The 21,889-nt window shown below is 37.1% G+C and overlaps 2 protein-coding genes across 3 annotated transcripts in view; one reads left to right on the forward strand and one right to left on the reverse strand.

Moving 5' to 3' along the window:
* Positions 1 to 18,792, forward strand: part of LOC139964832 (cilia- and flagella-associated protein 65-like) — a 35,172-nt gene extending 16,380 nt beyond the window's left edge. The window contains exons 16-36 of the mRNA XM_071966840.1: positions 143 to 246; positions 897 to 1,092; positions 1,906 to 2,076; positions 3,391 to 3,476; positions 4,082 to 4,148; positions 4,914 to 5,079; positions 6,447 to 6,741; positions 7,661 to 7,858; positions 8,313 to 8,397; positions 8,736 to 8,894; positions 9,770 to 9,958; positions 10,595 to 10,708; positions 10,857 to 11,156; positions 11,695 to 11,811; positions 12,278 to 12,388; positions 13,000 to 13,301; positions 13,986 to 14,117; positions 14,972 to 15,125; positions 15,833 to 16,005; positions 16,509 to 16,607; positions 17,152 to 18,792. Of these exons, the coding sequence (XP_071822941.1) occupies positions 143 to 246; positions 897 to 1,092; positions 1,906 to 2,076; positions 3,391 to 3,476; positions 4,082 to 4,148; positions 4,914 to 5,079; positions 6,447 to 6,741; positions 7,661 to 7,858; positions 8,313 to 8,397; positions 8,736 to 8,894; positions 9,770 to 9,958; positions 10,595 to 10,708; positions 10,857 to 11,156; positions 11,695 to 11,811; positions 12,278 to 12,388; positions 13,000 to 13,301; positions 13,986 to 14,117; positions 14,972 to 15,125; positions 15,833 to 16,005; positions 16,509 to 16,607; positions 17,152 to 17,464 (3,531 nt within the window). The 3' untranslated portion in view covers positions 17,465 to 18,792. The remainder of the gene's footprint in view (positions 1 to 142; positions 247 to 896; positions 1,093 to 1,905; positions 2,077 to 3,390; positions 3,477 to 4,081; positions 4,149 to 4,913; positions 5,080 to 6,446; positions 6,742 to 7,660; positions 7,859 to 8,312; positions 8,398 to 8,735; positions 8,895 to 9,769; positions 9,959 to 10,594; positions 10,709 to 10,856; positions 11,157 to 11,694; positions 11,812 to 12,277; positions 12,389 to 12,999; positions 13,302 to 13,985; positions 14,118 to 14,971; positions 15,126 to 15,832; positions 16,006 to 16,508; positions 16,608 to 17,151) is intronic.
* Positions 17,855 to 21,889, reverse strand: part of LOC139964833 (A disintegrin and metalloproteinase with thrombospondin motifs 6-like) — a 43,802-nt gene continuing 39,767 nt past the window's right edge. For both annotated transcript variants that reach the window (XM_071966843.1, XM_071966842.1), the window contains 2 exons: positions 20,944 to 21,128; positions 17,855 to 20,544 (listed from right to left, as the gene is read on the reverse strand). In XM_071966843.1, the coding sequence (XP_071822944.1) occupies positions 20,392 to 20,544; positions 20,944 to 21,128 (338 nt within the window). In that variant the 3' untranslated portion in view covers positions 17,855 to 20,391. The remainder of the gene's footprint in view (positions 20,545 to 20,943; positions 21,129 to 21,889) is intronic.

The raw sequence follows: 21,889 nt of genomic DNA on the forward strand, positions 1-21,889 counted from the left end.
GAAAAATAATCATTTCTAATGAGTTGATCAGCAATAATAAGTTAGGAACCATTATGTATTGATTTCAGGTTAATCATCATTTCCTAACACAACTGTTTTCGGATTGACATTCTCACATCACTCTTTCCTTTCCTTGGTGAAGGTGTTTCCAGCAGTAGATGTTGGGGATTCCATCTATAAGACGCTACTTTTAAACAAAACTGGTGACACCCCCATACATTACAGGGTACCAGATGATCCCAATAAGTATGTCATTATTTATCCCATCATTTTCTACGTTATATTCCTTATGTTTGTATTAAAAACCATTTCCATTAATTATAGCTAGCGTAATTATAGCTAGCATTTACAGTTTATTATAAAATGATATCCTTGGCATCTCTGTCTAGGGTTGCAATACTTTAATATTCAAGCAGGTTTGACCATAGAGAGTTGGATATATATAAACCTACAATATTTACTGTGCTGCCAATGGAGAGCCATCCATCCACCTTTAGCAAAACCGAGCAAGAATTCTCATGGATTGCATGCATGTGCTGGAATACCTATAACCTAACTTTTATTAACCTTTGGTGTCAATTATTTTTACCCAAAAATACCCAAAACAATAAATAGTCAGAAGTTTTCTTAGAAACCTCAGAAGAATTTGTTTTTCCAGGTAGTTATCTCCTTTTAAAAGAAAACAAGTCTCATAAAAATTAAAAAACTGTTTTTGAGCATAAATTTATGCACAGTGGCAACATGCATGTTTACGTATTTGATATAAACGACCAATTCTGTTCCTTTCAGATTGTAAGTGAACGCAATACAGGTTTTAAAAACCGATATCCCAAACAGCACTCGATGATTATTTCGTGGAAAATATTTCTCATCTTTTCCGACATTTTTTTTTCCAGAATTTTCCAAGTAAAACCCAGGTTGGGACTTATCCAGGCCAAACATCAGTTATTTGCAGTGAGGAAGTCGCCACGGGAGTTGAATACCAAACTCAATCACAGTTTCAGATGGTTATTGAACGAATCAGAGAAGCACACCTTGGATATTCTGGTCCAAGGCTCCTCAGAGCAACCAGCTGTCCTCTTAGATTCTCAGGTCAGCCACTGTCCTTTGTTCCTATTTTTCCTTTCTTCTCCGCGATTCATAAAGCTAAGAAACCATATTGTTTTTATTTAATGCAAAGTTTGAGTGGGGGTATAAGAAACTCAACTTTATGTGAAGTAGCACAAAAATGTATTGACAAAAGCCATGTAAATCATATTATGTAGACTCAATCAAGCCCTGCAGAAAGCCCAGTGTGTTGTTTATCATTACAAAGGGTTCCCCCCCCCACCTACCCCCAAAAATATGCCTAGTACATGTATTGTCCATTAGCCAGTATATCTTCCCCTGTGAGTGAACCAGTGCCCTGAACATATGTTTTTGCACATCTCCACTCCCTGTTGTGGCTAGATACAACTATTGATATGGAAGCTCAAACAGTTTCTTTGAATTGGTAGGCTTATTCAAAACCAGCTGCCAAAAGATATAGTGCAGATAAAATATAAGCATTCCAGACTATGGTGTTACTCTTCAATATGTATGCATTGTATGTATTGTTAGATCCTCCTGCAAGCAGGAACTTGAAAGAAGCCATCATTGGCTTATCAAAGCTGCAAGCTGACTGAAGTCAGTCTCTTAGATTCATATTTAACATCCATGATTATTTAACATCCATGATTTAACATCCATGAATTGTCAATTTTCAACAACTCTGTAACTTGACGACATACATTAATCTTGGAGTGACTCAAACTCAGAACCTTATGATTGAAAGGCACCGCGTTAAACACTGAGCTAACACTCCTAAGATATGTTAATGAATATCTTCATGATACTGTTTTTTTTTTTGTTTTTTTTTATTAATAGGGGGTGTTATACTTCAAACCAACCTGTGTGGGAACGTCTTCATCGAGGACATACAAAGTCAAAAACATATCCCGAGTTCCTTTAAGGTTCGAGTGGATATTTGCTCATGCAGATAAGAGGTACTTGAAGGTAGAGCCGAGGTCCGGCATCATACAACCGAACGAATCACAGGTAAGGAGAAATCAAATGTGAAAACCCTTCATCTGAGATAACAGTCTGGAATCAGATGAAAGATTGTGTTAATTGTAATGTTATTGAATATTCATAAGATGTCTGTGTGCAGACGATGCACTACATTGTAGAATCTCCATATGTTTGTTAATGAGCTGTGCATTTGCATATTGATATATAAGTTAAAGCATGCTGTCTGCTCGTCCTTGTTTCACCCTGTCTCTCCATCTGTCAACATGTAACCTTGGACATGTCGTCCTGTATCTGTCCTGCACAGCATGACTATGTTACGCAATAAAATATAACATGTTAATACTCAACGTCGACTGTGTTCTACTTGATTGCTTAAAAGAACTCCATATCTAAACAAAGAAACATGACATTAATGCGATTATGGTTATGGTTTTGTGCAAACTGATTGTTAAACTTTGACAGACACACAATCATTTTCACACTCTGTGTGCTTTATGCGATGGTTGGCGTCGTTGATGTCAGTGTGCATTATTAAACCATACAGGGATAATCATTAATGTTTAGTGCATATCAATTTGGCTCTATTATGTAAAAATTTGTCTGATTGATCGAATAAACAAAATGGTTAATAAATGAAATACAATATTAAAATGATATAAAAAAAACTTGAAAAAAGATAATAATTAACAGAGTAAACCATAGGCAACCTTTGCAACATTTTGAATTAATTATTCCAGTTAATTTAAATAGACTTTGTCATTAAAGGTAATTGTCTGGAACCACAGGTTCAATAATAACTGCTACATACTTGCTCAAGGGAAATGTTAACTTCTGCAGTGCAATTATCATCCGTGTGTGCAAACGTAGCGTCATTTTATGTAAATTTGCGTAAAACGTACAGTAGTAATATTATGCAGAGTGTGCCACCAGCAATTTTGCCATTCTTTGTGTGGATTATTCAAGTATATTTGTATTTAAAAGAGGCAATATTGTGGTCGCACACTGGTAGTCTACTTCAAATATGAAAATGAAATATGAAAATACAAAATACTGCAATTAATAGTTTTATAATGATATTCAGATCCATCAGATATTGACACCACAAAATATTGATAATTTTTTTATGGGGGGGGGAGGGGTGGGAGGTCCTTGCTAATAACATTAAAACATTACATGCAAAATGAGCAGTTTAAACAGATTTAATTCTCAAATGTTTTCAATTTTAAGACGTAACCACATGCTCTGTAAAATATCTCTGTCAAATTTTTCGGCACCTTTTGAAACGGTTAAACTTGACTCGTTAGTAAGACTTATGCTGTGCATGTATTGTTCCCTTTTCAGCCTCATGTGTGGTGTTTTACACCAACAAAAGAAGAAAAGTACGTCTTTAAGCCATACATGCAAATCGAGGATGTCAAACACATTGGGTGAGTTAACTTGAATCAAACTTTTTACCTCATTTGTCTTTTACCTGTGACAAGTATAAAAATAATGTGGTACAACAGTAATGATGGAATTGGACATAATTGAAATACTTGCCACTGTGTAATCATAGCAAGTAAGAGGTGAACAAATATCATTTTAATGATCAACCAATATTTCTGAACAACTTTAGTTTATTTCACTCTAACTTTCACTGTAAATCTATATTATTTTTTAAATTATTCCTTTGTTTATATATATATATATATTTTTTATATTAACATTTTAAGCTGTGTCAATTTTATTATTCATATTTTAGGGTTTTGTCAATTTTATTATTCATATTTTAAGGGTTTTGTCATTTTGTTGTCATTGTAAAGCTCTCTTGAACATGCTTAAGCATGAAAAGAGCGCTATATAAATTTGGTAAATAATAATAATAATAATAATTAAATTAAGCCCAAATGAAGGAATACTACATTCTAAGCAATACAGCAGTAAATCAGTCAATCAATCAATCTATCTATCGAGTAGATACTTCATGTATAGCTCTGTTTTAGGCATTATTATAACAAACGATTCTTATGATTTTATTTTTATTGGGCTCCAGAGATTTAAAAAGAAGAAAGCGAGTTTCTGTCCGTGTGATCGGAGAAGGGAGCATAGGGGACATCACTGTAAGTAGTTCCATCTTCAGAGCTATTTCCACCCAAGGAATAAATAATGCAATGTATTTATCATATATATATTAAATAGTAATTGTTAAAATATCTCAGTGGTGTACCTTGACAAAAGTACATCAGAACTTAAATATATTTCATAGATGCTTTATAGCGTAGTATGATATCAAATTTGTGATTCTATGAGAAAAACCACCAAAATTGTGATTTCATGATCCCTAAAATTCTTCACTTCCAGGAGTGTTCTAGCAATCTTTTGTTTATCTTGAATTTTTCACAATATCCAACATTCCCTCTCGTGGATAAATTTTAATTGTAACTTGTGGTATATATAGCTTTGTTATTGCAACTGTACATGTGTCTCTCATGGCCTTAGGTCATATAAGGTCATCTACAAACGAAGCTGTTCGTACCATGCTGCGTACCTAGAACAGACACACAAAATACTTCTCAACTTTGGGTGAGGATGCAATGAACTTTATTTACTCCCATAAGTACATGAATTAGAATTGATTTAGGCAACCTCATAACACTGAGAGTATAGTCAAGTTTTGTGGTCAGCCTTTTGTTCTTGAAACAAAAGGAATAACATGAAAGCCGTAATTTATCACTAATTTTTTTTTGGAGGGGGGGGGGTGTCCTAAGAGAGAAATATTTATAAAATAGTAGATTACACAACTACTTCAACCAGATCAATTTTTTTGCACTGATTAACAAGATATTATGTTTTATTCTTTTTTTCTTCTTTTTTTCCCTCCACAGGCTGAGGAGCCATCCATTGATCTTGCATACATAGTAGTAGGAACGGCAGTCAGTAAGGACCTGGTGCTGTACAACAACAGTATGTGTACTCTACACTATAAACTCTGTGTTGAACAGACTCTTGAAGGAAGTTATGCCGAGGAGGTGGCTCAAAGCGAAGCAGTCGGTAAGAGAGAGTCATTCTGTGATTCCTACCCTTAAATAAGGGGTTAATCAATGGTCTAGCGTGCATTACTAACAGGATTAATGCACGATTGGGGGATAATGCAAGCGATGCACGAGGGCAGAGCGTAGCGGAGCCCGAGTGCATCCAGCGATAGCATTAACACCCGGAGTGCATTAATCATGTGAGTAACGCACGCTAGACCGTTGATTAACCCCGTTCATTCATTCACTACCATTTGTGTGGGGGAAAAATCATAAAACAAAACATTTTTGGTTACATATAACCAAAGATTTATTAAAGTGATGCCCCGTAATTTTACAGTGCGTTACTCACAGGATTAACCACGGTCAGCTGACCTGAATGGACCAATAGGATTTAGGAATCTTTACTAAGTATGAATGAACACCTTTATAATCACACCCACCAGAATTAAGAAAATGATGTGTTTGAAAATATTCTCTGCATACATTGACAATGTATGTTTGCACTCAAATTTCAGAAAGGTACGAATAAAAACGCTTTCTGATGTCAGTGACAAGTTGTTAAGTATCGTCTGCAAATATTCTATGTAATTCAATCCAGATTAATTATTTCCATATTATTGGACAAGGAGACAACATAACCATACAGTACAGTAGAGAATAGCATAAGAATAATAATTCTTATTCCGACAAATTGTGCAGCCGAATAGTAGTGACCGAAATGTTTATGTTATATATGTTAAATCTTATTAAAATAGTTTACAGTGAACTAAATTGCTTATATACATTGGTCACACTCATACAATGTAGAAATCAACTGGAGGTACACTTGTGTGTTAAGGAGCTTTTTGTGTACGCACATGTGTTGAATTGCGAAACAAAACTAAACTACTTTTGGATTGTTAAGTCTGCTACTTGCCTGACTCATTCAAATTTGCTTCTGAAAATTCATTGAGATTTGGCCCCCCACCCACCAGACCACCCTCCCCCAATTTTTTTTAAGAGCCAAAGAAAAATGAAGACAAGATCTGTGTGGTATTTTGGAAGGTTTGTTTGTAATTGTAATGATGGTTGAATTGACAAGATTTTAATAATTTAAAAATGTCCAATACTTTTGTTGTATCCTGTCAAATTCAGTCGAAATTTTACCGAGAGATAAACCATCATCATAAGTGCACAAAAGTGGAATTATTACGTCAGAATTTGATCCAGTTTGTCATTTAAAAAATAATATTAAAATTAATTTAAATTTAATATTAGACTTTTATAGAATCTCTTTCTCAATTGATTTTTCTCTTTCTGTAGACATTTTATTGAGTGTTTCATTTTGTTATAATATTGTAACTATTCTCTGTTTATTAATATATATATTTTTTGTTTCTTTAGCTCTGGAGCTGGATACCTACCACGGTATCGTCCCAGCTCGGTCTCGATGTCTGGTTCAGGCCACGATCAGGCCGAGGCACAGGATGAATTATACATTCAACGTATCCTACGAACTGTGTACACCAGAACTGAACCAAGACGAAGAAGAAGCCAGGATCACTGGAAGCAGGAGACCCCTCTGTGAGATGAAGGTGGTCGGGGTGTACCCTACTCTACAGGTCACAGATGCTCGTTGCTATGGGAGCGCTAGTGGCATCAGTAAGAGCAGACTCTGGAAGCTGTTTTCATTGGACATGTGAGTATGTTTAAGATCAACCAATAAAATATGGCTGAGATCTTAATCCATCACATACCTATTGAAGAATAATTGCATTCATTTTGACTGAGAAAGATCTGTCAGTATATTTATTTCAAAATAAATTAAAATTGTTAGCAAACTGCCTATCCACTAGAGAGCCTGTGTAGGAGAATGTGTAAAAATAAGTTGGCCTGACGTTTTGATCCTAGCAGGATCTAGCCTTTGAAGAAGATCCTGCTAGGATCAAAACGTCAGGCCAACCTACTTTTACACAGTATATTTATTTCAACGAACAATTTTCCTTAACATTTCAATTGACTTTTATTTGTAAACATTAGTTCATCTGTGTAATTTATGTTCCTTTTTGCACACATTCAGTTTTGTAAATGCAAAAGACAAAAGCATAAATGACTGCTGGAAAAATATGAAATCAATAATAGTTGTAGAAGTAATTGTAGAAAAATTAATGTCAACTTTACATAGAGTGAAATTGCAGAATATGTGGTATGCTCATGAAAGAAAAACTTTCTGTGAAAGATAAACGGTGAAACTACTGACATAGGTTACAAAAGAGAACTCTTATATATTCCATTCTACTGAAAATGTGTTTTTACAATCGCAATATTAGAACTTTTTAATATTATATTGAATCAGCATGGTAACGTCAAAGATCCAGCTTCGTAACAAAGAGGTAGAAATCCAAACAGAAAATAAAGAGTTGAGAGGAATGGTTTGGCAATCACTGAATATCCATATAATACTCATTAAATATGAATAACATTTAATGGTGCTCAAGTCATGCCAAAGATTGCCATAAGTATTAGCAAGACAGCACCAACAATGCCAGAGAATTGTCTTCAGAAGATCTGTTAAAGTCCGTGAACAATATCTGTATTCCTCCATTTTATCATTCTAGCTTAAACATGGCTCTGGAATCCGATCCGTTACCTGAGGAATTAAACTATGTAACGCCGACCAGACACAGCACTACACGCAAAGTAGCTACCAACACCAGAGCTGTGATGGATTACAACTTCAGTTCAGCTCCGGTTGGAAGTGAACCTTGTATGATTCACCTCATGCTGGAGAACAAGGGAACTGTGGCTACTGATTGGTATGTACCCTTAATACAATTATAGTGACTTCATTGGTCATCCCACTTCTGCCACCAATGACACCATCCCACTTCTGACACCAGTTACACCATCTAAATTCCATCACCAGCCACACCATCTCAGTTCTACCACCAGTTACACCATTTCAATTCTACCACCAGTTACACTGTCTCACTTCCAACACCAGTTGCACCATTCCACTTCTGGCACCAGTCATACCATCCGGAGTCAATGCATTAATTAGTTTCAAGCCGTGACTTGACTTTGTTAATCGAATAACGTGATTATGAAATGATACTTTCACTCGGCTTGGGACAAGTCATGCCATGCTGTTCTGAAGCGTAGAGTCAATATGTCTAGGCTTCAGGATGTGAGTTATTTCTATCCTAGTACAGTAGCAATTGTTTCCAAAGTCATTGATAATTTACACCTTTGTTGATATTATCCTTACAGGGCTTTTCTATTCCCAACCGATATGCATCTCGAACTGGAATACTGGGCAGAGACTGGCGAATTTGACATGGAAGAACTCCATGAGGTATGTCCAAAACTTCACCAACAATTGAATGTAATGTAGTCTGTACTAAATACTCAGAAATTGTCAGAATATTTTCACAAAATGGTTCCTGTTTCTATGTCATTTCAGTACCTGTACTTTCTCACTTTCAATAGAATGTCTTGATGCCCTTATGAAAGCTAAAAATAAATTGCTGAGGTTCCATGTCAAAGTACAAGGAAAACTAATTCAATCTCAAACTTGCCCGAAAGAGGTCGCCCTTGCACCTCTCGATCCTTAATTCAATCACTGTGTTATATTATTGTCTAATTATCAAGGAGGAGTCTGCTAACGATGTTCCTTTGTTTTTTTGTGTACAGATGCGAGTGATGGACAACAAGCTGTTTTCTATAGAGCCAAGGCAAGGTCAGTTAGCACCAGGTCAAGAGCAGGCCATTTCTTTCAGCTACCGACACGAGTTCGCCGGCACAGATCGTCTTCCTGTCATGTTTAAAGTGTCCAGAGGGAGAGAAATACTGGTAAGAAAACTGTAAAAGTAGGGTAGTACAGAGAGATAATTTCAGTGTTCACATTTTGTGTAACAGTATTGAAGACTCTTGAATTTTGTCTCTCAAAATGTACTAACGTTCCTGTGTACAAATGCTGCTATACAGCTTTACACTTGTATTTTTAGCAATTTGACCAAGTTGTAATGCATTTTGCTTGAGTACTCAAATTTTCTGCCTACTTTTGGAAAAACTTTTGGAAAACTTGTGACTTTTTAATAAAAAAAATCTGTTTTAAATTTGAGCTGTTTTTCTGATAGTTGCAGGAGTTGAGACCATAGTTGTGTGGGTATTATTTCACAGATAAACAATAATGATTATTTAACAACTAGCAAACATATGAGTGGTACATCTCTTGCAATAGGTGTTTGGGTCACCACTAAAAACACATTAACAAACCTGTGATAAGTACACTACTCAAATACCTCTAGAAACTAAACCAAGCAATATGGCTTCTTAATTAGAAAGTACCTACAGAGTGTACTCTGACCATAAACCAGTAGTTACCCCTTAATACCTTATAGGCTTTGAAAGAAGTTCTGTAGTCACCAACAGTGACATTGAGACTTATTTTTATTAATTCTGGTGGCTGTGTGTAAGTAGTTCCACAAAGTTAGAAAGTGATATAAAACTTGACAACTGACAGTATTTATAACTTGATTACTGCCAGAAAGTGGTCGATCATTTTACTTACCACTGTCCTGTGGTTTGTTTGTTTGTATGTTTGTGTATTTTTCTTTTTGTATTTGTCTGTTTTTACCTCTTAAACAAGAGAATGATGGGCCATCCATATCCATTTTATTAATTTCTATATATTTTTCCATCTATCATGAACCTCTCTTCGACAGCTGAATTTTGTCGGTGTCACGATCGATCCTGAGAGGAAGTATGTTCACTTTCCAACCAACAAGCACATGTTCCAGCCGGTTCCCATCGGTAACGCCAACAACCCCCATCAGGTCTATGAGATGTACAATGGCGGTGCACTCCCAGTAGAATACTATCTGGATTTAACATCTCTGGAAATTCTTCAGAAGGTCAGCTTTGCTTAAACCGATTTTCACAGTCAGTCGGGACAATTCTCTAATGCTTGTACCGCTCTTTACTATCCTCTTCTATCCTACGAGCAGTTTCTAACCTTGTTGGAAAAAAGATATTAATATCACTCATATTGTTAGTAAACATGTTGAAGCCTGACATGAAAGGGCAATTTATACAAAAACATTGTATCAGCTGGGTGCTTTTGAATACGTGAAAATTAAGAAAAATATTAATCTGTTGAGACGTTCTGCTTGTCTTTCGTCTCTCAATATCCCATCCAATTCATCCCTTTCATCTCTAATATCCCATCCAACCAGCATTGATGAAGACAGTTGTTGGACTGTGCAGATTATACATTGCCTCTGCACAGACATGGTACGTCACGTTGGATCTCCCTGAGCATGGCCGGCTAAAAAAGAAATGAGAACCACGGAGATGGATGGTTGATGCTGTCATCCCTATCTAAGTTGTAACATAGATTGGACGTAAATTATACCCCCACCCCCCCAACCCCCATCCCGCAAAGAATTATCAAGAAAAAGCCTTTAGAAGCATAAATTACAACAGACAAATATTTTGACCTTTATTCCATTCTTAAAAACATCATTTCTTTTATTTTCTCTCTCTTGCAGGAAAACTTTGATCAAAGGATCCTTGATTGTTTGAACCCTAAGGGAGAGATCGGTCCGGGTAAAACTGCAAATATCGAGTGGATATTTTCTCCTATGGAATCAAAGACGTACACGGTAAGAGATGAAAAGTGCAATAAACTAAGAAATTAAGTCTCAAGAAATATTCACTCTTGACAGTAATAGTTGTCGACTTCTTCTTCCCCGCAAGGATTATTTATGCAAAAATATGCAAAATTCCTGAATATTTTTTAATATATTATAGGTCAGTGTTCCTATCCACATCATCGGCGGCGATACTGCCCTAATATCGTTCTCCGGTGTCGGATATGACAGTCGCAGTCTGGGCAAGACCCTCCCGGCCACGGACGAATCCGAGACTCTCGTTCCGGTCGCTCAGAAGGTTCCTATCCCCGGACAGCTGGTGTATCTCAGTCAAGAGAGGATATCCTTTGGCAACATGCCGGTCTTCACTCAGTCCAGACGGGTCATCTACATCAAGAATAATTCACCAAACCATGCTGTATCTTTTGAGTGGTTTGTGCAGTCAGAAGCGGACGGTCTGGTGAGCCAAAATCCATACTTGGGGGTGGGGAGGTGGGATGGAGGGGGGGAAGGTGAGGTGGGTTGGGGAAGGTCTCCCCCTCACCCTCCCCAAAGTTAATTAAACCAAAATGTGATCAATTTGGTTGGTTGCCTTTGTAGACAGGTTATCTCATGATCCTACTTTTTGCTACTTCTTCCTAAATACTATTTCATTCTCCTTCTTATTTTCCTACTTTTTGTGGGTTTTTCTTGGCAGTGGGTGACTTCAAAATGCAGTCAAACTGTTGTGAGAGTGTACCTATCACCACCAAAATTGTCATTACGAAAGTTTTTGTGAGGCGTCTATTGTAGGGAACAAAATGGCAGAATAGTTTGAGGTGAAACAGAACACGGCATGCAACCAACAGCATCGTTCCGTAGTTTGTTTGCCGGTTAAGATGTTTACCCTTATTTCAAAATTTGATTTCTACTTAAAAGAAATGATATGAGTATACAGACTTAAAGCACTTTCAGTAAACAATATGAATACTAAATGAGATGATTTGTCTATTCTTTAGGTGATAGATATACAACCCGCCTCTGCTCCTCTTGAACCCGGAGAATCCTGTATGTGTAAAGTGTGCTTCACAGCGATTGGAGAACCTACATTCTATGATATCGATGTCATATGTGAGGTGAGTTCTGTGATGATAATAATAATAATCAGCAGTTATTTTTACGACCCATAAGCGACCACAAATTTGGGAGAAACCCGTAAGGGCGTATGGATTACAACTTACTCGTGGTATGGAAATTATGTCAATAGTAATAAGGCTACAACTGTTCCAGATTATGCCAGTTTCAAATCGCATCGGCTTTCTGTTCAGGATACTCGACATGTAACGTCTCTCCCGACTGGCAGTCAGCTGTGTGGGGAGAGAGGGTCACGAGTATAACGAACCAATCATGGGGAAGTAATGTACCATGTGACCTAAAGAAGCAGACGTTAACAGGAAAACGTTGCCGTGTGTGGAAGGGTTCAGTCCCGCCAGCGTGCGGCAAGCTCATAACTTGTTTAAACCCTTTCCTCCTTCCGGGATTCTCTTCATGAACTGTAGAAGTTTTAACAAAGTCTAATTTTTGACATGCCTCTGCTTTTAGATAACAGATGAACAAGTCGTCTCTGAATTTCAAGCTGAGCTGGCAGACTGGGAGAAGGAGAGAGAAAGACAAAAGTATGAGTTTACGATAACAGAAGATAGCATGAGAGAAGTGAGTACATGGAATGTCAAAGTTTAGTACGTGACACTTAATCTGCTTTGAAATCCAGTTGGTGAAATTGAAGCCGGTTTTACTGCCTGAAAATCAGCCATGTTATTGCAGAAAGATCTGATGTCAGCAAATAGGGTTGGTTTTGATTGTTTCTTAGTTTGAGTGGTAACATGCATGCTGTTACAACAGGTACAGTTATTACCTTGTTCACCTCATAAATTATCTTTGTTTTGATGAGTGTTTAATTAAGAGAATACAAAGCAGGGGGAGGGGGTATAATTGTCACACCCAATCCTGCTCCCGGGATCGCCAATTAACACCCCATTAACACCCCATCCGATAGACGAGAGTGTACCACAGGATCTGACCACTTTTTTAAAATGCTGAGGGAGGTGAAGGCACCCCCCCCCCAAAACAAATCATCATCATAGCAGTGCAGCTATGGCAATGGAAGTTTCTAAACCAATGAACAAGTTCAAGTATAACTGGATCATCGTAGTGTAAATATATGTAAAACAAACCGACTCATTTTGTTGTTTTAGCTACAAAAATGACATCAATCCTCTCTTTAATATATGTCTTCTCTCCTCTTCTTACCCATTATTCACCAGCCCGCTAGCCGTGAACGCCTCTGCGACACCATCAAAGCGGCCGAGAGCGGACATAAATCCTCCTCCCCCGATGAGTTTAAGAAGTACAACACCCTACCTCCGATAAAGAACGTCTTATCTGACAAGGAACTGGCGATTCGGAGTGTCAAGGAACGGCAGACCGAGAACGGTACCCCTCTCTGGGCAAAACCTGCCCCTCCGGAACCCTTTGTGCTCCACCTGGGTGTCACCGGCAGAACTCTGGACGTCTCGGAATTCCAAAGTAATTTCCCGAACGAAGTCGGCGGGTATTACATCGACAGGTAAAATGTGATTCATTGTTCTAGTTTTTCACATTCTGTAAATGTTGACAAATTTGATAGTTTTTGATTCGCAATCACGCTGGTTTCAACTACCCTTGGACATTACTGAGTTTATATAACATCTGTGAATAGGCAAGAAATGTGATCATAGAAAGTTTGTCCTTTGAAAGTGCGATTAAAAAATGCTTTACTTCCAGTGTTTATGTAACAGGAATAAAACCAAACAACTTTATTGTAGACTCTGGATGGAAAGTTTCATACTTTGAACAGTTTTTGTGTTTATTTTTCCAAACTATGTGTGTTGTAATGGATGTGTTCATAGAGTTTTACCACTTGTATATTGATAGTGTCACAAATCGACCAGATAAGGATAATCGCATCAAACTTATAATGGGAGACCCCTGTGTGATAAATCTTTTTCTCATGTCTTCCGTAAAATAGCAAATGCTAGGGTTGACTTAAGCCATGGATTTAAGAACTTGATAAGGAACTGGATTTGAGAACTGGAGTTGTGAAAACAGGAGTTGAGAACAGCATATACAATGCAGTTTTATATGACTGATATATGTTTGTACTGCAGGAGTTGAGAATAGCATTTACAATGCAGTTCTATATGACTGATATCCATTTGTACTGCTAATGTTTGTATTCATCATGTAATAACATTTCTTCATCTCTCTCCAGGAGTATGGGGGACAGGTTAAGACCAAGCAGTCAGGTGAAAGGAAAGGAAGAAAAGGGAGAAGCGGACAGTGTGAGTGGGTGCTCGGAGCAAGAACAAGATGTGATTGAAGGAACAGTGGCAAATATTATAAGGTAATGTATAGTGATGGGAAGGGGTACCTGGGAACCCAGGTAATCGACCATAGAAACGAGCACCTGGGAGCAGATATCCGACTGTTCCTATCACTAGTTATTTATTGGTAAAACCATGTGTCATATATTTACTGTGTTGTTGCATATTATTCAGGTTTAGTATGTGCAAGCCATAATGTATGTTGTAAACTGAAGTAGTTGGTGTTTATTCTTGTCAGAACTGTGGTAGCAGACCATAGTTGCTATGAAGCTCACAATAAGAAATTAAAGAACCACTTTTTCACACTTTATTAGTATTCCCTGTGCATAAGGTATCTTTATATATTCATCATATGCCTGAGTTATATATCTGTCTTGAGGCTAAGGTATCTTTCTGTTATCTACCAGAGTCAGTCCCTATGCCTCACTCATGAGGTATCCCTTTAGACTCATCCTATACCCGAGTTGTTTGTCTTGTGATTTAGGAATGTTTCCATTACCTACCCATTTTGTCGATCCTAATGCCTCATTATTGAGGTTTGTTTGTGTAATCTACTAGCTGAGTCAATCATCATACCTCATAATACCTCATAGCTAATACAATACATGCCTTAATTATCTGTCTTGTGATTGAGGTATGTTTCTGTTATCTACCAAATGTGAGTCCCTATGCCTCACCCATTAGGTATCTCTTTTATAATCATCCTATTCCTAGTTATATAACTTGTGATTGAGGAATGTTTCTGTTATCTACCCATGTTGTCAATCCTTATGCCTCATTATTGAGGTTTGTTTGTGTTATCTACTTGCTGAGCCACTCATCATACCTCGTAGTACCTCATAACTAATACAATGTTCATTTTCTTTTTCGGCAGAGCTCTCCTAGATGACCATGATTTTCTCAAAGCTCTAGAAGAAATACCAAAGGAACCAGTGCCATATTTCCGACAGTTTGGAGAACGTCCTCAGAGCCTGTCCAGAATTGGAGATGCCCGACTCATCTCACCCCCTCTGAGGGCTCCCTCTCAGGTAAACGTTGATATCTAAGGTTAAACCGATAAAATGTGCATCCCCACTGGTTATTAAGTGTGGAAAGAAATTATTTTAATAACCAAGTAAGCACACATCTAATTAATTTTTTTCTAGGCCTACATAGTTTACATGTATTTTGCACACAAGACAAATTGATATTATTTGAAATTGAGGGGTTTCTCTGAACGTGAGTTTATAGCAAGCTTCATTAGGATATGTAATATCTCCTTCTCTTTTGACAAGACTTATTTTGATACTGGAGTGATCTTTTTGTGGTAGGGATTGTACACAACGAGTAGCAAAAGACTTATTGCCAAATGTTGCTCCTTTCAACATATTTAACAGGTTAAAAAATGTCATCTTTAACCTGGAAAGTCATTCTATGCTTCCCAAGGCTACAGATGGAATGGTTAACGTAACCATCACTAATGTGACATGTCTGTATTAACTCGAATGCACAGAAGATAATCATGTAAACTTACCCCAAAAAAACAAGTAAAAATTAACTTTACTCTTGGTGAATAATGAAGAGATGGTTATATGATTATTGGATCGATGTTTACCTGTTTTCTTGGCTAATGTGGAAACTTGAAGACCATCAACATGGTTAAGTTTACCAGAAACTGTTATTCTGCTTGCATGGGAAGCATGGAGACATAATTAATTTCTTAGACAGTGATATTCTGTTCGGTTTGTTCTTCCAGCCTGAAGTTGACAGAGAGGTGGCCGTTCAGAGTGTTACGTTCATGGATGACACCATTATGAAAAGGGATTCAAAAGGAGCTGACACCCCTGCTCAGAGATTGGACCAGTCTATGGAAATTGAATCGGTCCCACCTCCTCCCCCGGCGGATATCGATGTCACCCATGAACAAGAGTAAGGAGATTAGTTTTAAACTCAGATATGATTTAACGTCGGAAAGTTGACAAATACAAATTATGCGTGAATCATGGCATGACCCCCTCCCCCCTCTATCACCCCATTTTATTCACCCCCATCAGAGGGTCCTTATATCAACCACACCTAGTTATTAACATTGAAACTTTTTTTGAAACTGAAACATTTGAAAGTATTTTGTTGAAATTTCTCTTTTGGTTAACTGCTGTGACACAGTCAGTTCATATTGAAAGTTTTCAGCTAGAATTATGAAGTTACTCAATTGCTTTTTGAATGAACTTTGACACAGCGGCATACTCTGTATCTGATATGATTGTTGTTGTAGTTATTGGTGTTATCGTAATTATTATCATTGTTACTATTATTAACACTGTATTTATTGTTTATTAGTGTTATTAAAGAAAACAATAGGAAGCCTTTTCCCCATTGTTAATACCATAGTTTGAGAGATTCTCACAGCAGCCATTTTTCCTTATCCCAAGGTCCTTTGTTCGTGTTTGCCCGAGCGGCCACACGGACTTAGACTACCAACAGAGTCTGATGGAGGAAAAACTGAGAAATGAGCAGCAGGTCCTCAAAAGGTGAGTAAAAGGGGTCAGGGAGGGTGTCATGTGGAACCAAGAGGTAACGGAGACAAAAGGGTGGTGCAGTGAAGAAGATCAACAAGTTTTAATCAACCAGTGGGTTTGTCTTAAACCTGTAATCTTCATCTAACTTAACCACTTTCTGGGGGAAGGGAGGGTGAAGGGGGGGGAGGTTGGACATTAAAATTGTCCTTCCAACTAGGATTGTTAAGCTCAGTAGCTATGAGAAGAAACATGTGCATATTTTGATGCGGATAAGGCACAATGTGTTCCAGGTATCAGATGGAAGGTTTATAGAGTTGAACATTTCTTATTACAGAAGATAAATTGTGGGATTTGCATATGCATAATAATCACAAGGATGCTTAGAATTATGTTCCTCTTTCATTATTCAAATATATAAGTTTTCCTCCAAAATATCCTTTCATTTTTTTGAGAATATTTGTGAGGTCGTTCCCCAATCACAGATTAATAGATAGTGAGCTGTTGTAGAGATTAGTGAGCATATTGGCTCTTAAACATTTCTTCCCATTTTTGACAGGTGTCCAGAATTTGGGATGTTGTTAGAATCAATCTTGGAGAACACGATCTTTAACGTGATGTCCGAATCCTTGAGAAGAGAGGTCAACCTCACAGCCCGTCCGAGATTGATCGCTCTACCCCCCTCTCTAAAACCCCAAACACCACCGCAAACTAAAATTCCCGGATCGAGATCTGGTTCGGTGTCCTCTCATCACGGTAGCAGAAAATCCCACGGGATCAGTATAAACAACAACAACAACAGCAGCGTCAAGTCCTTGGAGGAGGATGATGTTGACAAGGACAGAGCCAAGAGCCACACTGAATATGCATGAGTTGACGGTCTATGAAGATTTTGATTGGTCACTTGCTTCTTCCACATTGGAGGATTCTTTGATCGCAGATATCTGTTTCCTTGATCCGAGCTAGATTTTTTTCACAGACTGAACTAAACAACCAAGATCTTTTATCATGTTGTGATTTGTTACGATAGTTGTAAAAACAAATGGATCTATTTTCAAATTCCAGCCATCTTCTGTGGAATTTTTTCATCACGAAAGTGCATGCATATCCAGAGAACATCACATAACCTTTATCACTTGAAAATTCTGTCTGACTTTTTTTTTTTTTTTTTCCGTTCTTGTTTGTTGGTAGTTATAGAAAAAGTGTCTTAAAGAACAAATGTAGAAAAGAGAAAAAACAGGACAATAATACAACACAAAGGGTTTTCTTTAACTTGTTATATAAAATATATTTAAATATTTATTTAAATACAAAGGTACAAGTGTTTCTATCCAATAAATGGTACATTGTTTTAAATGATGACTTTAGACCCCAAAACTTTTAAATCTTTGATATGCAGTTCCGCGGATGCAACAGGAAAACTCGGGTACGTACAAATGAGATCAACAGCCTCAGATGGTACGTTTACAACATGTTACATATTTGTCAAGTGGTGATGAAGGTTATCAAAGGATGCTCTGTTAATTGACATGAAGTTAAATGAGAAAAAGGTTTGGTCTAGTTTTTAGAAATAAATTAAACGATGGTTTAACGTAAACCGTTAGGCCTGCACCAAGCCTACATTGTCATCACTTTAGTCTTTAGGGAACATTCCAGAGGTTTGACATATTTTTGAAGTTGAATATTTGAAAACCGCAATAGCTATAGCACCATTTACTAGCATTCAAATTGGTATGTCAGGACTAAAACCCTGCCCTTACGTTATCCTTGAAGCATTTGTATACAAAATGCATTGGAAGATTAACCGGGCCTTGCTTTTCTTGTTTGATTTTTCCTTTTTTTTCTTTTTTGGAGTATTTTCTGCTCACATTTATTTGGGAAATATTCCTTATTTCAGTAGCCGTTTTTGTTGGCTTTTTTATTAAATTTCTCCAATCTGTGGAGTACTGAAGAAAATTAAAGAAAGTTAAAAGGTTTATGTACATTAATTTACATTTATTATTAAAATATTTACAAAATGTTATCATAAATAAGGCAAGTTCAGCAAGAAACCTCATATCGGAAACTCTCTTAGGGTAATACTGACTCTTACTAAGATAAATATTACGTATGAAACATTTTACTAAAATATCTTAAAAAACTATTTTCACTGACTGTAAAAACTGTACACTTGGCAGTTGATATGAATACAGAACAAAAACACACAAATGGGTAAAATATGTGTTATTTATAATAATAAAAAAATGTTGTCTTCTTTTGTTTTTTAATTAAGGCACAAAGACTTTTTTTAACACACAAAACTTTACAAGACCCTTCCTGGCCAAGTCACACACTTAATCCATGGATTTGCATATATAATTGGCAGCATTTTGTAGATTTCTAGATCCTTATATAATTGAAAATAAAATGTTCTTTTTTTCCATAGCAGTGTCAATAGCAAATGTTTTTGCATAGTTGGCAATAAGTGTAAGGTCCTCCTTTTATTAATTCATTTTTTATACTCTACATTAGTCAATTACTTCTGAATTTGGCTTTGGGTTTCACAGGATTATCTTTTGCAAAACACTTATATTTCTTTACTGGACCTTTTAAACTTCCTTAATAAGGGAAGGAACATCTTAAATAGTAATAATAATGACTATAATAATAATAATTTAAAGTTAGAGACAGCCAGAGAATTGTAATTCCTAGTTTAACTTCACATCCTCAATATGAGATGCATTTCCATATGTATGATGTGAAATATGTGAATGTTTATTAAGTTACAAAAGGTCTCAATATAAACAACACGTCACTGAATAAATAAAGACCAAACTTTTCAACATATTTGTTATCTTATCAAAACTAATGCAAGTATTAAAAAAGCTTCAGGAATGAAATCACACACACAAACAATATGTATTTTCATCATATAACCAAGTATTGCATCATGTGGCAATGTTTGTATCGAAATCGAAAATTAAACCTTTCTCGTAACATATTGCTCAAATCAGGTGCAGATTGAGGATTTTTATAAGAGATGTGGTCACGGAAGCAGGCTCCCTTGAAAGAGGGTTAGGGGTATCCTCTCCCGGAGTTTAGATGCCAAAGATTGCATTCTGAGGCATATTTAGGCTATAAAGTAAGCTCATAGTTACGTATACAAGCAAGATTGTGCTAATAAATACTTTTTTTTAAATAATTTTTGTGTAGAGGTTGCTGCCCCCCACACACAAGCATGGATCCACGCCAGCAAATGTTGACAAAATGCAGATGCGTTTGGAACGACTTCAATTTTCAATATTTTAATGTAGGCTTCTAAATTACATGTTCTTATCAATCACTTGGCAGAATGTAGTTACCAAAATAGTAGGGAACAAACCTGCCATTATCATTTTCATAGAAAATGCTAAAATGTGGAGTCTATGCCATAACTACGTTTTATCTATATTTTCAAAATTTTGCTTCGACCTCCTACACAGTTACTTCCAGATTGGTCACCTTTTCATTCAAAGTGTAAGTCTGTGAGCCTCGAGTGCTATGCATTATGGATTTATTCTTCGCACTTTAGTTGAGGTAGGTAGGTAGGTAGGTAGGTAGTTACATCATCCTGATGGTATGCAGCTAACTGACGATAAGCAGCTAACTCCCCAGACGTATCCTGCGTCTTCTGATCTAAGCATATTTGACGCTAGGAATCTAAACTTGCTTCATCAACATTCTCAAAATTGAGACGTTTCTTGAACACTGTGATCAGCACAGATCAGTCCCACTGTCACCACCAGCATCATCTCGTCCCACTGCTGCTACCATGTGACTTCTAACGCACAGTATAGATTGCTCGGAAACCACTGAAATTGGTTCGACTGTCAGTTCGTAGTCTCAACAATACGTCATTCCCGGTCGAGACGATGCTTAACTGATTTCTGGTTCCACAATATTTGTGTTGTGTTTTACCAAAAATGTCAGAAATCTGGAGGAGGAAATTAACATCACAAAAATTTAAGGAAATGTTACAGGGATATAATGTTATTGATGGAAAAATATATAACATGACTAAAGTGAGACAAAGAAAGTAAGTAAAGAAATATTTTTTGGCTAGGAGATGTACAACTTGTTTACTCTAACAAAATCGCAATAACTGATACAGCCTGATCATGAAATTTATAAGTCTATTTGAAAATTGAGGAACTGTTGTGCTCCTCAGTTCCATTCCATCTCCACCCCTCCCCCCCCCCCACCCAATGACATACATCATACTAAATGTTGATAAGCAGCTGGGTGAACAGGAAGGCCCAGGACTAGTTTCGTAGTGTTCGTGACTTTACTTGTTAAAAAGTAGTGACAGTTTTACGAAGAAGACTTGACCTACCTCAAGTTTGTCATATCTGCACGTTGGGTAGTGTCCTTGCATAGAGAATCTTGAGAAGGATAAACTAATCTGACGTCCAGGCTCGGTTACAATTCGGTAGCGACAATCAGCGTTCGATGGATACCGTCTTGGGTAGCCGGGACTTTTAATTGTTCCACTGTTGCCCACGTACAAACGATCGCAACCTAATTCAAAGAATTAGAGAGGAAAAGCTTAGGTTAGGTTAAATAAATGTATTTCAGAATTTTGTAACTAACTCCTATTTTTGTTGTTAAATGTTTCTCAAGCATTCGCATCGTTGACATTGAAAGTCGCTTTATAGTTTCATGGGGCATGTCACGTTGTCCAATCAGGTGGTCCAAACTAAAAGCAAAGTGTAGTCTGCAGTTACAGTCACTAAGCAACCGGTTCGTCTGCGTCGATGATTTGTAACAGTGCATCGTTTGTAATGTGTAGCCAACTCGGGAATGACAAGCTATACGCCGGACAAATGACATCATTTCTTTCGAAGAGCACCGAAGAACAGGTTTACTCTGAGGTATTGCCACGACACTATCACTTATTATACCAGCGTCATTTTGACAAGACGTTCTCCCAAATATTCAACAATTTTCTTTTGAAATTTGGTTTTACTTCACTCCTAGAGATAGCCCATACAGAAGTTCTCACTACGCTGCCCTGTGGACCAAATCCGCGAATATTCCAATCCTGCGTGTCAAGGAAATCGGCCAACAATATATAACCACCAATCGAGAATGCGAGCCGTTCATGTATTAGGCATGCTACGGGCCTACACTGCAGCATTACTTCATCTATATCTATAGTAAGATTTGCCATTTGATTCCGTCTGACCCTTTGCTTCAGCCAACAGTTTTTCTCTGTCCCCTGTAAAATACTAATTGAGAAAACTCTGGCCTACAAGCCTCGGGAAGTCGTTTAACAAATA

This window comes from Apostichopus japonicus, chromosome 23 (genome assembly GCF_037975245.1).
Source record: "Apostichopus japonicus isolate 1M-3 chromosome 23, ASM3797524v1, whole genome shotgun sequence".
Taxonomy (NCBI): domain Eukaryota; kingdom Metazoa; phylum Echinodermata; class Holothuroidea; order Aspidochirotida; family Stichopodidae; genus Apostichopus; species Apostichopus japonicus.